This window comes from Ruditapes philippinarum, unplaced genomic scaffold (genome assembly GCF_026571515.1).
Source record: "Ruditapes philippinarum isolate M1 unplaced genomic scaffold, ASM2657151v2 ctg1922_1_1_1_1, whole genome shotgun sequence".
Lineage (NCBI taxonomy): Eukaryota > Metazoa > Mollusca > Bivalvia > Venerida > Veneridae > Ruditapes > Ruditapes philippinarum.
Genome location: NW_026852591.1, coordinates 138,376 through 159,167, shown reverse-complemented (window position 1 = coordinate 159,167; position 20,792 = coordinate 138,376). Strand labels below are relative to the sequence as shown.

The 20,792-nt window shown below is 30.7% G+C and overlaps 1 protein-coding gene across 1 annotated transcript in view; it reads left to right on the top strand.

The window, feature by feature from the left end:
* Positions 1-20,383, top strand: part of LOC132718013 (snake venom 5'-nucleotidase-like) — a 45,348-nt gene extending 24,965 nt beyond the window's left edge. The window contains exons 7-9 of the mRNA XM_060701621.1: positions 17,482-17,637; positions 18,848-19,042; positions 19,656-20,383. Of these exons, the coding sequence (XP_060557604.1) occupies positions 17,482-17,637; positions 18,848-19,042; positions 19,656-19,843 (539 nt within the window). The 3' untranslated portion in view covers positions 19,844-20,383. The remainder of the gene's footprint in view (positions 1-17,481; positions 17,638-18,847; positions 19,043-19,655) is intronic.
* The last annotated feature ends 409 nt before the right edge of the window (positions 20,384-20,792 follow it).

The following is a 20,792-nucleotide window of genomic DNA, read 5'->3' as shown; positions in this document are numbered from 1 at the left end:
CCAAAAAACATACGTATTACCAGTGGAATAATAAATATAGAGACGCTTTTGTAAATGACGTTAGACACGGCATTAGTGATTTAGAAATCAGTTCGTTAAATGATGTTTCTAATGGAGAAGTACCCGATATACTAGTAAATAAATTCACAAATTTTCTACATTTTAATTTGAACGATGCACAAAAAGTAAAAATGTGTATTTTACTGGTACAGACGTAAACAGGCAAAAGTGGTATAACGAAGTGTGTAAAGAAAAACATGAATTGTTTAAAAAGGCAATGTATGATTATAATATCAAACCAAAAGATGAGAAAAGAATGAACGTTTATATCATGAAAAGGACTGTAAATATTATTGTCGTAAATGTAAAAATAATTATAATAAAACATTTGCCCAATCTCTAAATACAATAAAGCATAAATCACCACGTGAGTTCTGGAAGACTTTTAAACAGAAATCGCCAGGAAATCGGGGTGAAGAAATAATAGTTGACTCTTTTTATGAACATTTTAAAAATATTTCTACAAATCATGATAAACGTAAAACTAATAATGATTGCGATGACTTTGTAAAAACTTTCTTAGAATCAGAAGGCAACAATGCTACATTTGGAGAACTTGATAAACCGATATCTGTGGAAGAGATTGTTCTAGCATCAAAAAGCTTAGGTAGTAATAAAGCTTGTTCTGCAGATAACATCTTATACGAGTACTTTACATCATGTATAAATGATATTGTGAATCCTTTACAATTGCTTTTTAATTATATTCTTGATAGTAGATCTTTCCCAAAATGTTGGTCATCCGGTATTATTATTCCTTTACATAAAAAGGGTGATTCAACAGACCCAAGTTATCATAGGGGAATTACGATAACAAGTTGTTTGGTAAGTTTTTCACAGAGATTAAAAATAATAGGCTGAAGAAATGGTCTGTAGAAAATGACAAAATTACGGATGCCCAGTTTGGGTTTAAAGCAGATTATAGCACTGTAGATGCTATTTTCATATTACATTCTTTGATTGAAAGATTTATAAATGATAAGAAGAAACTATTTTGCTGTTTTATTGACTTTAAAAAAGCATACGATCTAATTGACAGGAACTGCCTATGGTATAAATTGATAAAATGTGGTATTGATGGCAAATTGTTTTCTGTAATATATTCAATGTATGAAGATGTTAAATTGTGTGTAAAACATGTAAATACGTTGTCTGAATTTTTCAGTAGTGAAATGGGTCTCTTTCAAGGTGAGATAACTTCACCAATAATGTTCAGTCTCTTTTTGAATGATTTAGAAAATTTATTACAAGAAAATTTAGATGATGGTATAACATAAGATCAAATATCTATATATTTGCTATTATTTACAGATGACGTCGTTATCTGTTCTGAACCTGCTCAAGGTTTACAAAATTCCTTAAATAGTTTAGAAAAATATTGTAACAAATGGCATCTTACTGTTAACGTAGATAAGACTAAGATTGTTGTTTTTAGAAAGGGTGGAGTTTTAAATAAAAGTTATAAGTGGATATATGGGGGTTTAAATATAGAAATTGTAAAAAACGTTTAATTACCTAGGTATTGTTTTTTCTAGCGGAAGTTCGTTCGTACCAGCTACCAACACACTAAAAGGCAAAGCACTACGGGCTATGAGCTCATTATTTAATGTAACACGAGATAAGCAAATAGTTCCCTTTTGACATTATGTTCAACCTGTTTGATGCATATGTTCTACCAATTCTAAATTATAGTTGTGAGGTATGGGGTAGCCTACCATCGAAAAATTTGGAAATTGTACATAGGAAGTTCTGTAAATGGTTGCTTAACGTGAAAATGTCAACAAATACTCTTTCACTGTTTGCAGAAGTAGGTCGATTTCCATTATATATTTCACGTCATGTAAGAAATGTTAAATATTTTATAAAAATATATCAAAATAAAACAAGCAATTGTATATTAAAAAATTGAATTGTTAATTGTCAGAGATTGGAGATATAGTCAAAGTCTAATACTGTAAATTGGTTGTCTAAAGTCTTAACCAAAGTGCTTGATTTAATGATGTGTGGATGTATCCAGAATCAGTTAAGCTAAATATATTAATACCAGTCCTACATGGTCGTTTAAAAGATATTTATATCACAAATTGGCATTCTAGTGTACATATTTGTTATTCTTTGTATTTGTATAAACATATCAAAACCGATTTTAGCAGGTCCAAATACCTGGATATTGTTGACACTATGAAATTAAGAAATATATTAGCAAAACTTAGATTATCATCTCACAATTTATTAATAGAAACAGGTAGACACAATAATATTGATAGAAATGACCGGAAATGTACTTTTTGCAACAATAATGACATCGAAGATGAATATCACTTTGTATGATTCTCTAAGGAAACAGTATATATCAAACTATTTCACAAGAAACCCTAGTATGTTTAATTTTTTAGAATTACTGAATTCAGAAAGGAAGTCAGTGTTAACAAAATTAGCTATATATTGTAACAAAGCTTTTAAATTAAGATTTGATTCATTGAATGCCGGATAATGCTATATAAGACCACCTTGTTTTATTGTTTAAAGTTATATAAGGATTGTAAATACTGTATGTGTAGAAATATTCGCGGGCTTAAAATTTTTGCGATCTTCGCGGTGACATTCGATCCGCGAATTCATGTTTAGCGCGAATATTTCTACACCAATAATTTCTTAATAGTCATATTTTCGCGCTTCTATAGAACAATGTATATCAGTGTGTGATATGCTTTCACACTTTTTATCTAAATGTTTACTGAGTAATTGTGTTTGTTTTCTAAGTTATTCATCATTTAAAATCGTTTATGTTTGTGTTTTTTTGTATCGTTTGTTCAGAAAGAAACAAAACATGATCTGATCAGTTGTCAAGACGTTTATGATGCAAACTGTGAACAATTATGCAAGTTAACTGGCATTCTTTTGTTTTGCTATAATCTGTCCGCTAGACATTGCCTTTTTTGTACAATAGCGTATTGTTTGACGCCTGGTATTGAAAATAACTGTGAACTCCCGTGATGATCACAGTAATTTTCCTTATTTTTTAACCTGAGTGGTAAACGCGAATTTATGATTTTCGGCAGTCACCTCCGCGAATTCAAAATAGCAGAACAGAACAGAACAGAATTTTCATTAACGTATACAATACATGTATCTTGTTAATACAACATCAAATTAAATACATACAATGATAAGATGATGTATAGACCCCCAAAATGGACCTTTCCGCGAAAATTTGCTTCCGCGAATTTAAATACACATACAGTATTACATGTGTTGTATTACACTCTCACTAGTTTATTTCATTTATTGATATGCGTTTACCATTTTTCATATTCATGCATGTATATATTTGTTGTATATGAAGATGAGCTGTATATGCTTAATTCAAAATAAAATATATTTTCTGTTCTGTTCTGTTCTGTTCATTTAACAAACGTAGGTAATTGTGGTGTTAACGGTAATCTCATCACCTAATTAGTTGTATAAACATTGAGACCAACAACTAGCACTTTGACATCACTATTAAATCAGTTGTATAAACACTGCACTTTAATTAGCATCAACAATTTACTAATTAGTTGTTTATTTATTAAAATACTTTTTAGATAACATCCTATAACGACCACCCCTATATGTTAGTTAAAACAGATTTTTTGACAATTTATTTAATACATATATACCTAACCAATTTTTACAAACTAACTTGAAATATTTATCTAGTAATATCTACAGCCCCTGCATGTTGGTAAAAACAGAATTTAGGACAATTTATTTAACACACGATATATATTTGACCAATATATACAATGTTATTTGATCTTGAATATATATCATTTACTCAATCTGCTGTTAATATTGCTAGATTCAAATTTATGTGACATTTTTTCTGTTCATTTATATGTATTAGTTTTATATATTGAGGTTTTTATTCGCATACTACGGAAACGTATAGCGACCACCCCTATATGTTAATTAAAACAGAATTTTTGACAATTTATTTATTACATATTATATACCTAACCAATTTTTACAAACTAACTTGATCTGAAATATGTATCTAGTAATATCTACCGCCTCTGAATGTTAGTAAAACAGAATTTTAGACAATTTATTTAACACATGATATCTATTTGACCAATATTTTAATTGTTATTTGATATTGAATAAATATTTTTTACTCAATCTGCTGTTAATATTTCTGGATTAAAATTTATGTGAGTTTTTTCTGTTCATTTATATGTATTAGTTATATATATTTGAGGTGTTTTTATTATAATATAACATAGTTTACAGTTTATATTTGATAATGAGGACAGAAAAATCCCACGCAATATATAAAGGAAGCAATTAAATCAAGTTATGTTGTAAATCATATATAATACGCATTTTTTCGTAATCTATCGTACGTTTTTTATCTTATAACGCAAGATAAACTGCTTTTAACTTTCTGACAAAATGAAAAAATTAATACACTTACATCTTTTAAATATGTATTTCTTTCCTCAAATCATATTTACATATAACAAACATACTAAATACTATAAAAAATGTCATTTGATATATATCATATAGGGGTGTTCGCTATACGTTTCCGTAGTTGGATGTGCAATATCAACACATATTATCTCAAAATCTACATGAATTTATTACGGAAACGTATAGCGACCACCCCTATATGTTAGAAAAAACATAATTTTTGACACTTTATTCAATACATATTATAAACCTAACCAATTTCTACAAACTTACTTGATCTGAAATATGTATCTAGTAATATTTACCGCCTTTGAATGTTAGTAAAACAGAATTTTAGACAATTTATTTAACACATGATATATATTTGACCAATATATACAATGTTATTTGATATTGAATATATATCATTTGTTAATATTGTTGGATTCAAATTTATGTGACATTTTTCTGTTCATTTATATGTATTAGTTATTTATAGTTTTTTTATTCGCATACCTCTATCATTATAAAATATAATATAACATATTTTACAATTTATATTTGATAATAAGGACAGAAAAATCTCGCACAGTAGAAAGCCTTTTTAAAGATTATATATGAAACATTTGATTGAGGCTTTTTGTATTCCAAAGATGAAGGAATGTTTAAATAATTGTGCTTCAGATAGTGTTACAAGATAAAGATTATATAAAAAGGACAAACTCCGTTAGTTGTTAATAAGCATAAAATAAGCTAGTGAAGTAGTACCTGGTGTAAATTAGTTATCATAGAAACAATTATATTCTTGTAAGATATATAATATATATAGCTTAAAACGACAACTTCCGACAAATTTACCATTTTAAATGTATGTACAGAGGATGGTACATGATAAATATTAAATAAAAAGTATTTGATAAAGGAAACAATTGAATCGAGTAATATTGTAAATCATATATAATACGTATTTTTTTTTTTGTAATCTATCGAACGTTTTTATCTTATAATGCAAGATAAACTACTTTTAACTTTTTGACAAAATGGAACAATAAAACACTTACATCTTTTTAAATATGTAATTCTTTCCTCGAATCATATTTGCATATAACAAACATACTATAAAACTGTAAAGAAAGTCATTTGATATATATTATATAGGGATGGTCGCTATACGTTTCCGTACGTACCATACCTTTATCAGTAAAATATATTATATAACATATTTAACAATTTATATTTAAAGGAACAATAGAAAGCCTTTTTACAGATTATATATGAAACATTTGATTGAGGCTCTTTGTATTTCAAATATTAAGGAATGTTTTAATAATTGTTCTTCAGATAGTGTTAAAAGATAAAGATTATATAAAAAAGACAAACTCCGTTAGTTGCTAATAAGCATAAGCTATGCTAGTGAAGTAGTACCTGATGTAAATTAGTTATCATAGAAACCATTATACTTTTGTAAGATATATAATATATAGAGCTTAAAACGATATATTCCGACAAATTTACCATTTAAAATGTATGTACAGAGGATGGTACTGATAAAATTTATATAAAAAGGCATCTTCGACCAGTTGATGTTATTATAAGATCATAGATCCCAAAGCTTAAGCGATATTTCGTCTTATATGATGTGTGACACGAGAAAAGTCAAGAAATTTGTATTTGATAAAGGAAGCAATTAAATCAAGCTATATTGTAAATCATATATAATACGTATTTTTTTTGTAAGATAAACTACTTTTAACTTTTTGACAAAATGAAAAAAATAAAACACTTACATCTTTTAAATATATAATTCTTTCTGCAAATTATATTTTCATATAACAAACATACTATAAAACTGTAAAAAAAGTCGTTTGATATGTATCATATTGAGATGGTCGCTATACCATGTATACGTTTCCATAAATCTGATATATTAAAAAATTATTTTTATTTTACATACTCAATGCAAAGAAAATCACCTATGAATTCTTATTATTAACAGCTGTAAAGAACTATAAGATAATACAATTATATCCAGTCCAACTTATATCCCCCCCCCCCCCCCCCCCAAAAAAAAAATTAAGAGGAAGAACGTGAATCACAATGTATTTAAATTTTAATATGCTCTGATATTTAATATGGTAGTTTTATTATGATTTAAGATACCTCACTTTATGAAAGACAACTTTTTCTTTTATATTGAATTTTAGTCACAAAATAATGATCACACATAATGAAAAAGTCCCAATGTTTTTATTTTAATTTTATTTAAAGGCATTTCTAATTGCAATGGTACGGAAGAGTATACTGACCCCCCTTATATATTTTTTATGCCTTCAAGAAAAAAAAACCTTTGTATAATACATATCTTTAAAAAAATTGACAAGTTATATGATATCTAAAATAGATCTTGCAGAGTTTTATCTGTTATTATACACCATAAATCACAAATATGCATTGTTTCTTCGATGATATTTGGAAATTTAAGAGAACAGAATGTTCTTCTTAACATACAGTAGTTGTACACTTTAGCCTTTATCATATGAATCTCATGAAAAAAGATATATGAATTTATAAATTAAATTAGATTCTCTTGGTATAATAAGTCGCATCTATTATTATAATATTAAATGGCCCTTTTCTCGTTTTGATATAAAAAAAACATGTATAATCATTGAAAAAAGATGTAATAAATATTTATAGTATAAGTTACTCAAAGTTTCAATACCATTTATATAATAATAATATATATCAGTTAAATTATAATATTTTATATAATACTCGTGTACGCAAGCGTGTTATCATAACGATCAACTTATTTTACGAAACATATAAAACGTCATCTAAGCTAAAATCTCAGGTAAACAATATATGAGCCGTGTCACGACAAAACCAACATAATGGGTTTGCGACCAGCATGGATCAAGACCAGCCTGCGCATCTGCGCAGTCTAATCAGCATCAATGCTGTTCGCTATCGGTTTCTCTACTTGTTATAGAGTTTGTAAGCGAACAGCATGGATCCTGATCAGACTGCGCGGATGCGCAGGCTGGTCTGGATCCATGCTGGTCGCAAACCCATTATGTTGGTTTTGTCGTGACACGGCTCATATATATTATATATGATTATATCATCTCTATATCTGTCAAACAAATAATGCCTCGAAAACATACTGTTTTCAAATAAATAAAAGCGTTTACTCGAAAAAAAAACGTCTGCTTCTTGAGGTAGAATTTCAATGAAAAGAAGAAAAAACATATTTCTTATAAATAAAAGTAAGGTCTTAAGAAAGACTTAAGTTTATAATACGTATCTTTAACAGTATAGTTGCCAAAAAACAGAAAAGATCAATATGAACTATATATATAACTTTTAAAAAACCATTACGAACTATGTTGTTATCATGTATCGTCGTATTTTAAACAGGTATATAAAATATATAAGGGGGGTCAGTATACTCTTCCGTACAATGGTATGGCCATAAAGATAAATTACTTATCTATATAGGTAGTGCTTGACAAAGTTTTAAACCTTCTACATATACATAAATAATACAGGGTCGAAAATATCAGAATTTTGTCTATAAAATATAAGATATTATTGTTTAAAAAGTATTTATGTTAAAAAAAATAATGCATTCTTACCTGCTCCACATGTACGATAATAAATATAGAAACAGGGATAACAATTATGATATACAAACTTAAGTACTGAGTAAATAGTCATTAACAAAAAAATGAAAATCCCTTCCGTCATGTCCGTAATTAATTTTTATTAAATTTAAGGCCTATTTATTTCTAGTTTATCATAAGTCTTAGAAGTAAATAGTCATTCACAAAAAGTGAAATTCCCTTCCGTATTTAATTTTTTATTAAATTTAAAGTCTATTTATATTTAGTTTATCATAATTCTTAGAAAAATGTTGGTATAAAAAGGAAGTGAAACTTCTTCAAGACGTTCACTCACATTTTGGAGTCAAACGTCTTGGTGTGAGCCGTCCCAATAGTGATACGTCTGTCTACATGTACCATGAAGATAGTACCAACATTATTAAGTCATAAGTGAACTTACTATCATAGAACACAACAAGTAAAATACATTGCAATACGTTTTTTTCCAGATCAGATAACTTTAAAGCTTAAAATGCTTCTAATGTGCAAATGTATTTTAAGAACATTTTCTGGCTGTTAAAAAGAGTTGAAAGTTTTATTAATACGAACGCTGAATCTCTCATATAAATAACTGTTGAGAGAATTTGTAGCGAAATTGTCGACAAGTGTTGGATGTGTATTACCGTATGGTACTGTACTGGTTACGAGAGTTACGGAATGTTCTGAGCCAACCGGAACGAGTGTGTAAGGTTTGACAGTTTGGCGCCATATAGTGCAGATTAGAACTTACAAATTTAGTGTCCTTGTACCTAGCGATTGATAGAAAGCAATTTATGGCCATACGAAAGACCTCCGCGCTACTTAGGGACATGTGTACATATGCAGTGACGTAACAGAAAAATGTGTAGCACTAGCAATGGCGTTGATTGGCTGCTCTGCGGAATTCCTGTGACGTCAGGGGAAACACCTCGATTCATCCACAACGGCTTCGCCCAAAAAACACAAAAATCACACTGGCCACAAATTTGTTACCTTCTTCGAAGGGTTTTTATAGTTCTCTTTTGTGACTGAGACTTCAAAAACACACAGAGACAGCAAAATAGATAAATGATCAACACAAAGACATGTTTTCACTCTACAACTGTGTAATTCAAATCTTCCGTGCGCATGCGTGGCGGTAAATCATGAGCGAAAAAATGAGGCCCGACACCAGTTACTGTATGATATATGATGAATCATATAATGAGGCTATGGGAGTAAATATGAGATGAAGAGTGGATGGACAAGGAAGAATATATTTAAAAGAAATGCACTTTATATCATATAGGATATTATAATAATGGTAAAGTATATACATGACCCTGTAACATTGTATTGGCAATTTATGTCCATGGCTGCTTGCAATATATGTTTTATGTGAAATCAAATACAGTGAGGCACAATAGCCTACAAAAACAACAAAACAAAGTCTATCAACTGAAAAAAAAACATGAAAACAGCCTGGTGATCAGATACTGCATCATGAAATATTAAAAGTTCATTGCCTAAATATGCAGGACAGTCTGGTGATTCTCAAATTGTAAAATGGTGGATGTTCAAATGGACCATACAGGTGACCCAACATTAGTTCTTTATTAAGCTTCTCTTGAAATATTTCTGGTTACATCATGACAGATTTTAAATTTTTTAGAAAAAGAGGGAAACCATTTTGAAAGTCATTTAAAAGATAACTGGTGATGTCTTGATCGGGATAATCATTTAATCAAAAAGATAACCTCTCAACTTTAAGGTGTTGAAGCGAGGTCCCATAAGTCTTGGTGTTCTGCTGGGCTTTTGCGGCAAGAGGCATTTCGATTTGCTGTACAATCACAGGAGGCTGTACGTTTACTGTTGGAGGCTGATGTGCAAGAAACTGACTGACAGGTGGTTGGACAGTGGCGACTGACATGGCCGACGCTGCATTAACACCTGCTGATGCAGGGGCTGGACATCCTGTTGATCATTTTCTCTTAAATCCGACCTAGCCCTCTTAGACCTTGGTTTTGCTTTTGGCATCTATCACAAAGCTACTTTTATTAATGAAAATTTAAAAGATATTAAATTATCAATTGATATTTGTGTTCGGACACAAGGTTCTAATCCCAGATGAGCTGGTAATTAATCAATGAATAAAATACCACTATTTATTTATTTACATATATTCATGATATTCTATATACAATTATTATTATTAGATTTAGATATTTTTATTTTATTCATTTATTTTTATTTATTTATTTATTTATTTATTTATTTATTTAGATCTATTTATTTATTTATCTATTTATTTATTTAATTAAATTTATTTATTTTTTTTTAGAGAGAGTTGTATTGGAAGTAGATCATCTGGTGATGACGACTTCATCTTTGACCACGTATAATGTATTTGAGACATGACAAGAATTAATTCCGTCTAATATATATTTACTAGCCATACTGTATGCAACTTTATCATACTGAGTATCAAGTATATCTAATTATTAAATTTAAAGTCGTTAGTTTAGTCATTAATAAAGACTTATCAGTAGGCCGCTAAGGTACCCATGTTCAGAAATCAACATGTCACGGTAGCTGACAATGAATAAGACATGTGTTTCTGTACTAACTTTATAGAATATTCTCTTAGAATTAATTATTGTAATAATGACGTCATCATCGAGCATGCGATGACAACGTGACCAAATTCTTTACCGGCTATAAACTTTCTTTGCAATAAACATGACATGTATACAGAGCCCAAATGGACTATAAATAATCAAATAACAATTGTGCAAAAGAAATACTGTTAATCTAGTGAAGAAAATTGTAATTAAAAAAGAAATGCTTCTCTGCAAATGAATTCGACTCAAGATTTTCTTCACGGTGTTTTCCAGAAAGGAAGATAATATAAATTCCGTACTTCAAGTACTGTTCAGTATTTATATACTAATACCAACATACCGTTATGCTGTGTGCATGATAAATTGCTTTGTCCAAATAATGTGTACAAACCTTATTATCTGAGAATCCGCTATTCTCAGGGGGTGGGGATGAGTGGTGCATATTCATGGAATTATAACTGATCACAAATCAACAGCCCTTTCCAAATAGACACTAATATAATAGTATATAATAATAGAAAAAAAAACAATAATCATATAAAATACATAAACATTGTAATTTGAAAAATGGGCCAAAAAGGGTTGGCAGAAACCAAACTTCCCAAGCCGAAAACGACTGGGCCGATTCCAAAAATGGGCCGAAATGTGACCAAACCACTGTGCAAGTGTAAATACTCAAGTTTGTTATGTTGTGAGATGTGAAGTCTGTTTTGATTGGCTAAAGTATGTACGAAAAACAAAAATAAAATATGTACGAAAAACTAAAATAAAACATGAATGCAAAACAAAAAAGAATATGTATGCAAGACTAAAAAAAATATGTATGCAAAACTAAAATAAAATATGTATGCAAAACTAAAAACAAAAAAATGCAAATGTCACTTTTATGCCACCGTAATTTTGTTATATGAACACAATTTTTAGATATTCCAAGTGGTTAAATTAATGAAACGTTTATTACTTAAGCATAATAAAGTATTGACCGCCATCTTGAACTCCACCTTAAATATTTCAATGTGGCAGATCGGAATTAAATCAGTACTCAGTATTTTAGCGGAACTCAGGTGACACCTTTAGACCCCTGGAACCCAAAGTGTACATATCAACGCACTTTGGGGTCAATTTCTCGATTTTGACCCCAAAGTGCGTTGGACCCCAAAGTGCGGTGCGAAGTTTATTCTGCAATATTTGCTATGAATTGAAGCCGCTAAACAAGATCAAAAGGCCGATAACATACAACATTAATTTTACATGCTTGTTTGTCCGAAATAAAATAATAGCGACCACTTTTCAATTTAAAACAAAGGTGGTTGTTTAAGAGAAAGCAGCTAGGGGTCTTAGGGCAATATCCCCGATACAAAGCAGATACAAAATGGAATAATCTTCAAAAAAGTTGCACCTGATTATTTGTTGATGACACTAAGCATGCTAGTAGCAGTTATATCAGAACTATTTTAATGTACTGATCGCACTGAATATAGGACATAGAAATAAGTGGTATGTTAAATACAGCCTCGATATATACTTAAACAGTCACACCAGTGAGCCAGTCCATTAAATGATGTCCGTTATACAAACTTATCTACATGTATTTGAAAGCTCAAGGTAGAGAGGATAGCAGCCAGTTCCATACTGGGTTTTTGCACTCCTCCAGTGCGTTCGACTTAATAGTGTTTCATGTAAAAGAAAGACAAATAATACATAAAATCGAAAACGCATACATGTAAGAAATGACAACTTCCGGCACCAAATAATACCCATACCACACTACAGAAATATGACGATCAATTCGAGTTAAGAATCCATTGGTATTCGTAAGAAACATATGAATCTTGTACCAGCTTCTGGTGGAATACTGAAAAATAACAAGGGTACACACCACAAGCGACAGTTAGATTTTAGCTGATCTTCGAAAGGCACTCCGTTAAGAAATCACGTTTATTGACAGATGTTAGCTATATAAAAAGTAGCTACGCACGGCACAACCGTCTTATTTTAAACCGGAACTAGACATAACTCAATTGAATCTAATGTTAGGACATACCGGTATACGGTCAAGGCCTCAGCGATGAAACAAATGCCAAAATGTTCAAATTTGTACACGGATATATCGGTAGAAAGCTCAGTTTATGAAGGCATTGGCTTTGAGAGTGTTTGTTGTGTATGTTTTGTCATTGTCCGTGGTACTTGGTTGCTGTTTTGTGTATTGTATCAATATTTTCCATTTTTCATGATTCCTGATGATGTCAGATTGTTTGACTTTAACTTTTCAGCAAGTTTGCTGTTGTGATTAGTGAGTACATTTCTAATAAGTTTTAAGTGTTGTTTTATTTCTTTACTGCTTATGAATATGATGTGTATTGTTTGACTTTTTAGCTTTATCGTATGCTCTTTTGCGCTTTGTGACATTTTTTCTTATTTGATTGTGCATCCATGGTGGATCTGTTTGTCTCGCTGTAACTGTTTTGTTAGAAATTGTTTCTTGAGTAAAATTATCTAATTTTGATGTAATTTTAAGTTCATATTGATAGATCACAAAAAGCAACAGATGTATGGGTAGAAAAAAGAAAGATATCTGGTATAGAACTTGATGATTCGGCAAACTGAGCTGGTTCAGTTACCAGTTGAGACATGCCGTTCTCCACACAAATGTTGGCAATCTCTGTTCAGAGGGGAGAGCTTTGTGTATCAAGGTTGAAGTCACCTGTAACAATAATATAATCAATATTAGTATCTTTAGCCAATCCAACGGAGATTCCTTTTATGTGAGAGTAATTGACAAGGCGTTTGGAGGACGATGAAATGTCTACTGTGTTTAAGTTTAATTTTAATCCGAATACATTCTGTTTTGGAAACTTCTGGTTAAACAAGAATTCCGCAATGATTATCAGTCATTCTGCCTTTTCTGTGTGGTGATGAATAGTTTTTTTTAAATGTATAGCTGCCGAACCATCGATGTCTGGGCTTATATGAAAAGAATGAACATACATCTACTATCATTTGCAAGACATATTCTTTTGAAAAGAATATAATCCGCATACTGGTTTACTGGGTATTTTATCTTTTCCTTGCTAAATATCTTTAAGGAACGAACCGGTTTTTTATTTACTTTTACAATACAATATATGAATAAAAGAAAACTGAACAGTGCAGATCATGTGCAGGCTGATCTTGGTCTGCTGTGGTTGAAAATACATAATCAACTACAGCATGCGGAGATAGAGTTTATGTAAATACAAACCGTATAACGCAAAATGTATTTTGCTCTCTCGGCGTGTTCAGTTAACACTTTTAGAAGGCAATACTCAACTAAACAACAATGCTAAATAAGAGAGGAAGTATTTTGAATCATTATCAAAACACGTGTTATATCAAGCTTTAATAGTTGTCTCTAAAAATATATATTCCTTTTCACATTTGAGCATTTCTATTTTAACTTCTAAAGCCTTTATTTTTAGACATACTTAGAATACGCCAACTAAATATTGCCTTTCACTCAACATCGAGCTTTTCGCTCAAAGTGATATGAAATATGAGTTTAAGGAGTTTATTTTGCACGAAAAACAATTCTTGTTACAGGGTAAATATTTTGAACACACCTTTTTTTAAGAAATTCGAGTAGAACATGTTCATGATTTGGAAGTGCAGTTTTCAACAAATCGTTGTTCACTTCGACTGGGAAAAGTTCTACCGGATGCGACAGTCCTACACGGAACTATATTGATTAGTTTGTTTGTTTGTTGTTGTTGTTGTTTTTTTTAAACCACTTAAATGAATTAAGTGACTTAGACATTAATTTAGCTATTTAAAGCTGCCGTTTGCTTTCAATAGACGCTTAAGTTTGCCTGGCGTGCATTACGAATTAGCAAGTTTTTAAATTTTAGTATTAAACATATCATGTTAGCCTTATATATATGATAAGTACACGTTTCAGAAAGCAGAGAAAACAAATAATACACAGGATCATTTGAGTTTAAGTCAGTTCATTGAAATCAACAAAAAAAACCTAAATAAGAAAATGTCATTTTCTAACATAGATGGGGCACTTAAAACAGAAATATGTGCTAAAGATAATTAATTTATATACTCAGAAATTAATTTTCTCTGCATGTTTTGAGTAAGCTTTACAATATTGGGTCATTTTTAGCAATTATAGAAATTATTCTAGAAAAACGGGATGAGCAAATGATCTGAACATTTGGCACCCGAGTTATTAGTCTAGCCTACAGCAAAAGGAACATTGATCTTCAAAAAAGAGAAAAACAGAACCCCTAAAGAAAGTTCAACACAACAAAATTAAAAATGTTGCAGGCTCGGTTTGATTGAGCCTGTTCATGGACAAAGTCCCTTTATGTCAAAAATTATCTTTATAGAGTCTCTTTCATTGATTAAATGCTATATTGATAAGTTAAACTTTAAGTTATCAGTATTTCAGAGCGTCTTCTACATTATTTAAAGGTGCGAACCTGGAAAGACGGATTCTTGAAGTCCACTATTGCGAATTTCGTTACCTGTATATTCAATAAAATTGTATATGACCATTCCTTATTTTATTTAATCTTTGTCCTTCTGACTGTAAACATGTTTTTCTTTTTCGTTTCATAATTGTTCAAATGTCTTGAACGTATGAGTACACTTTTTCAGATTTATTGATTTGCTAACTTTGCATGCCGTTGGTACTTTGTAACTTTCATACAATTATATTTATGAAAAATTTTCATTACATACAAAGGATATTATTTTTTACTGAGGATAAAAAATACCCGCTGAGAAATGACCTTTAGAAATATAAGATATCAGTTTTAGATTAATACTTGGTTGATGCTCGCAGTGGGTATGCGATAATTACACAAGACTTGCTAGTCACGCAGTAGAAATATGGTGATAAATACTGCAAATTCAGTCAATAATCGCACACAACATGTAAATCATAACTTCAATCTTTTACTGCTTCCTAAAATTTAGAACTGTTTTTCTCGAGAATTATTTTGGCTCATCTGAAAGCATTCCACTCTAAAGCAGACTGCGCAGTGGTGGTGGAATTGTTCATTTCTACAATCAGTACTGAGTGTACTAATGGAGAATGTACTAAATATATTTAACTATCTACAATTTTAATTCAAAAGACCTTCCATCTGCAGCGAGTAGCTATTATTGTCTTGATTGTAATTCAATTCATAGCACAGTTTAAAATCCTTTATTTACGTACGTACGTCTATAACTTTATCTTAAACTTGTTTTATCAATGGACTATCCAGTTTATGTTTTAAAAAATTTAGATTCACCAAATTTAATTTTGATTCTATCAATTTTTACCTTTATTGCACAAGTGTGTAAAACCATTTTTATGCCCCCGCCATATAATGGCCGGGGCATATAGTGTTACCCTGTTCCGTCATTCCGTCCTTCCGTCCTTCCGTCATTCTGTCATTCCGTCATCATCAGTTTCCGTTCATTATCTTAGTAACGGTTGCACACAATCAACTCAAATTTGGCATGAGAAAATACAGGTCAAGTTCGAATTTGGTCATGGTTCGATGATTATTCGCAGAGTTATGCCCCTTTTACTTTGAAAATAATATGAAATTTTCAGTTTCCGTTTATTATCTCCCCAACAGTATTACCTATTCAACTCAAATTTGACATATGGATATGTCAAAGGAATGCACAGGTCAAGTTGGAATTTGGTCATGGTTCGATGAATTTTTGACAAGAGTTATGTCCCTTTCACTTTGAAAATAATATGAAATTTTCAGGTTCCGTTCATAATATCCTCTAGGGTATTACACATTCAACTCAAATTTGACATATGGATACGTCAAAGAAATGCACATGTCAAAATTGAATTTCGTCATGGTTTGATGATTTTTTGGCAGAGTTATGCCCCTTTTAACTTTGAAAAAAAAAGAAATTTTCAGTTCCCGTTCATTATCTCCCCAACAGTTGTACATATTCAACTCAAATTCAAGATATAGATACATCTTAGGAATAAGCAGTTTAAGTTTAAATTTGGTCGTGGTTCAATGATTTTGGACAAACTTATCTTTCCTGAATGTAGGAAAAATTTTGAATTTTCAGTTTCAGCACTCATCCTTTTGTGGAAATGTATGTAGTCATTATTTTGGCTACAAATATGCAATACGCAATTTACAAAAGGTTAAGACTGAATAATTTCAGTGCCTTCAACATTGTATAAAAATGGTTTGGGTTAACATTGAAAAGTTTTAAGGGCTTGAACTTAAAATGAAAAAAAAAATCTGTGCAAACAAATTTCGAACTAAATATTATAACAATGAAATTTTGGCTGCATGCGGGGGCATCCGTGACATGATGACACATTTCTAGTTTTTATCCAGACAGACATTAATAATGTGGAATTGGTGAGCCTCATGCGATGTTTATCTGTGACAGTGGCAGTGTTGTCACCACATAAAACTTAGTCTCGCGAGAGAGAGGCTTAAATCTATCGCAGTTACATTTGACGACAAAACCAATATAATGGGTTTGCGATAGCATGGATCCAGACCAGCCTGCGCCTCCTCGCAGTCTGATCAGGATCCATGCTGTTCGCTTACCAACTATATTACAAGTAGAGAAACTGATAGCGAACAGCGTTGATCCTGATCAGACTGCGCGGATGCGCAGGCTGATCTGGATCCATGCTGGTCGCAAACGCACTATGTTGGTTTTGTCGTGACGCCGCTCATTTATTTTTTATATCTTAATTATTCTGATTTAAGGACAAATTTCCGCTGGAGAAGCAATGGCTACTATGCCATTTGGGAATGAGTTAGATGTAATCACTGTAAAAGGCAAGGATTTAAGACACCAGCTCGAACTTTCCGTGAAAGAATGGGGTAAAAACGGCGGAACTAGCCGCTTCCTACAAATGTCAGGTAAAGCTTTTATAATGTATTGATCGATTTTGTGTGAGAGAAATATTAGCAGTACGGTAGTTGATAATAAGCTAGCAGGCATTCAAGTTGGCATAACAGTCCGTAGACCTTTCAATAACAGTTTATGACCTTTTCAACTCAGTAAAGTTCGTAAAGTTTAATAGTCAATAAATGTCATGTCACCGTCTCAAGATCATATCAATTTTTATTTGATATTTAAAAGCCACATTTACCAATAAAAGAATTAAAAAGAAAATAAAAAAGGTGAAAAAGTACACAACAAAACATTAACAGTAATGGAATATTAAAAGAAATTGACATTAATGAAATATATAAAAATTACGTCGATAGCAATGAAATAGATTTTAAAGATATTTACGGCATTGTAATTGATTTTAAAAAAAGGTTGGAAGAAATATAATTAATTTAAGATATTGGCAGCATTGAAATAAACAAAAAGAGCAATGGAATAAATTTAAAGGACTCTTTATATTGATAATAATGGTATATATTTTAAAAAGACATTGACAACAATGCAATATATAAAAGTACATGCATTGGCAGCAATGAAGTATACAAAATTGACATTGATAGCGATGAAATATACAAAAGTGTATACATTGATAGCAATGAAATAAACAGTACATACGTTGACAGCAAATAAATAAACAAAAGTACATACATTGACAGCAAAAAAATATACAAAAGTACATACATTGACATCAAAGAAATAAACAATAGTAAATACATTGGCAGCAAAGAAATAAACAAAAGAACATACATTGACATCAAAAAATATACAAAAGTAAAAACATTGATAGCAATGTACATATACATTGACAGCAAACTATTTACACAAACAGACATTGGTTGCAATGAAACTATCTGGATCTTATCAACAGCATAAATCCTTAACCATTTCATTTCATAATTCAATAGACGGATAAACTTTTATTACCATATTCATACAATTTACAATTGTTTTAATATATATTTTTAATTACAATTCAGTGTAAAAATTTAAGTAAGAATTTGCTATTTATTGCTACATCAGATTATATATCTGATTTGATAAAGGAAAAGAATAGTCCGACATTTGCCAACACCTTTTTAGTTCTTTTTGTTATGGAAAGTTACATATAAACCTCTCTTTTTTTCGCTTTTTATTATGCTTATATCCCTTAAAATGTATATTTTATATTATTCGAAGGTCTACGTGTTGTTTATAACACTGGCAATCCGGTCGGAAAACGTGTGGTAGATGTTAAAGCTCTATGTTTAGAATGTGAAGTACCGAGTTACTTCCCGTTGAAAGACGATGATGACTACAGAATATTCGTGTCTTCATTTATGCTCGGTGGTGGGGATGGATACAATTTTAAACCTCTTCAAAGGAAACGTTTCAGTAAGTTTTGGAAACTTTTGCTTTGGTTTGGGTTAAAGTCACTCCTGGACCGCCTGTGTGTATAGCGCTATATCTCAGTGCTTAATCCCTCTTGTCCTTAGATTATTCGGAATACCAGCAACAAGTTCTCTGCATAAGGCAAGTAATGCAACGTGGCTTCCGTTAGTTGAATAATTTCATCACATGAAGGAATTTATAGATATGTATTTATCAAAGTCTTACCAGTTCCATTATAATTTTATACTTTGATGTTATTGCAAACATATTCACATTGTCCATGAGTATTTGAATAATGTACATTGTATATAATATAATGTGCTTGATTATTCATAGGCAACAGTAGAGTGGCTGTTTTTTATTTCTATTTTGTTATGAAGATATTAATAAAAGGAAATTATTGAAAAATGCTTTATTGCTTGGTCACATCTTACTATTGTCGCTAATTGTTCAATGTTTGGTACAACGGCAAAAACTGTTCTGTAGTAAGCTACATAATGTTTCTTTAACAATTGGATTATTCTTATTTCGGTGACAGTGTTTCCCTCGTACTAACCTATTCTGTTTTCAATTTGATATATTTCTGACAAAAAATAATGTCTCCAAATTGTTTTAGATACATTAGATCTGACAGTGGTTATCGAGTATTTTAAGAAGTATAAACCAGCGTTTCCGTCATCTGAAGGGAGGATACAGTTTACCTCACTACCAACAACAACATCAGCTTCATCAGCGAGAACTCCATCGGCTCTTCTTATCATCTTCTATTTATTAATATATCTTATCAGAATGAATGCACTGTAAACGCTATAAAGATTCGAGATATTTTGAAATATTTGCTTAGCTTGCTTGTGTGAGAGCGAGGTCCTACTTAACCATATTGCGCTTATATTTCATATAATAGAATAACAAAATATGCTGTTTTGTATTAGCTAGATGTATATGATTCTGTTTTATTTTTATAAATCTAATTAATAAATTCAGTAAATAAAATGTCTACTGTTGATAATATGGTTCAATGATCAATTATATTAAACTTTCAAGTGAAAACCATTCCAACAAACTTATTAATGAGTTAAATGTACATATCCTCTTACCTTGTGAATTTCCGTTTTAGTATATCTATAAATGTTTGTGTTTTTTCATGTTCCCCCCTGTAAATCATTTTTATTTAGATATTAAAAGCCTGATCTAATATAAACTACCGCCGAAAAAACGGAGATAAGGTCGGAACCGTATGACTTTTTTTTCTACTAGAATTGTTTGTGTTTACCTATTAAAATAAGCGATTATTCATATTTTTTTTAAGAAAATAAATAATATCGTCACCATTTAACATTGATTTTCGAACTTATTCTTTATTAGCTCAATACTTCATGTATTTATGAGAAATTGGTCTAAAATTGAGGGTTACCAGTGGGGAAAACATATTTTGATATTCAAGTTAATATTGAGGATATTTCATTTTAAATGGTATTTAAGCATAAAATATTAAGAAAAGTTGTTTGTTTGGTGTGTAAGATAATATATAAAGGATATTTGTTTGTTTGTGTGTAAGATGAAAATTTATTTCATCAAGTGGGCTTTAAAAACAGTATCCTCACGAATGGCGTAGCCACGAGTGAGAATACTGTTTTTAAAGTTCCCGAGATGAAATAAAATTACATCTTACACAACAAACAAATTTTCTTTTTATTTCATGCTTAAAAACAAGTTAAAACGGAATTTCCTTGATATTAAATTTAAGATTAAA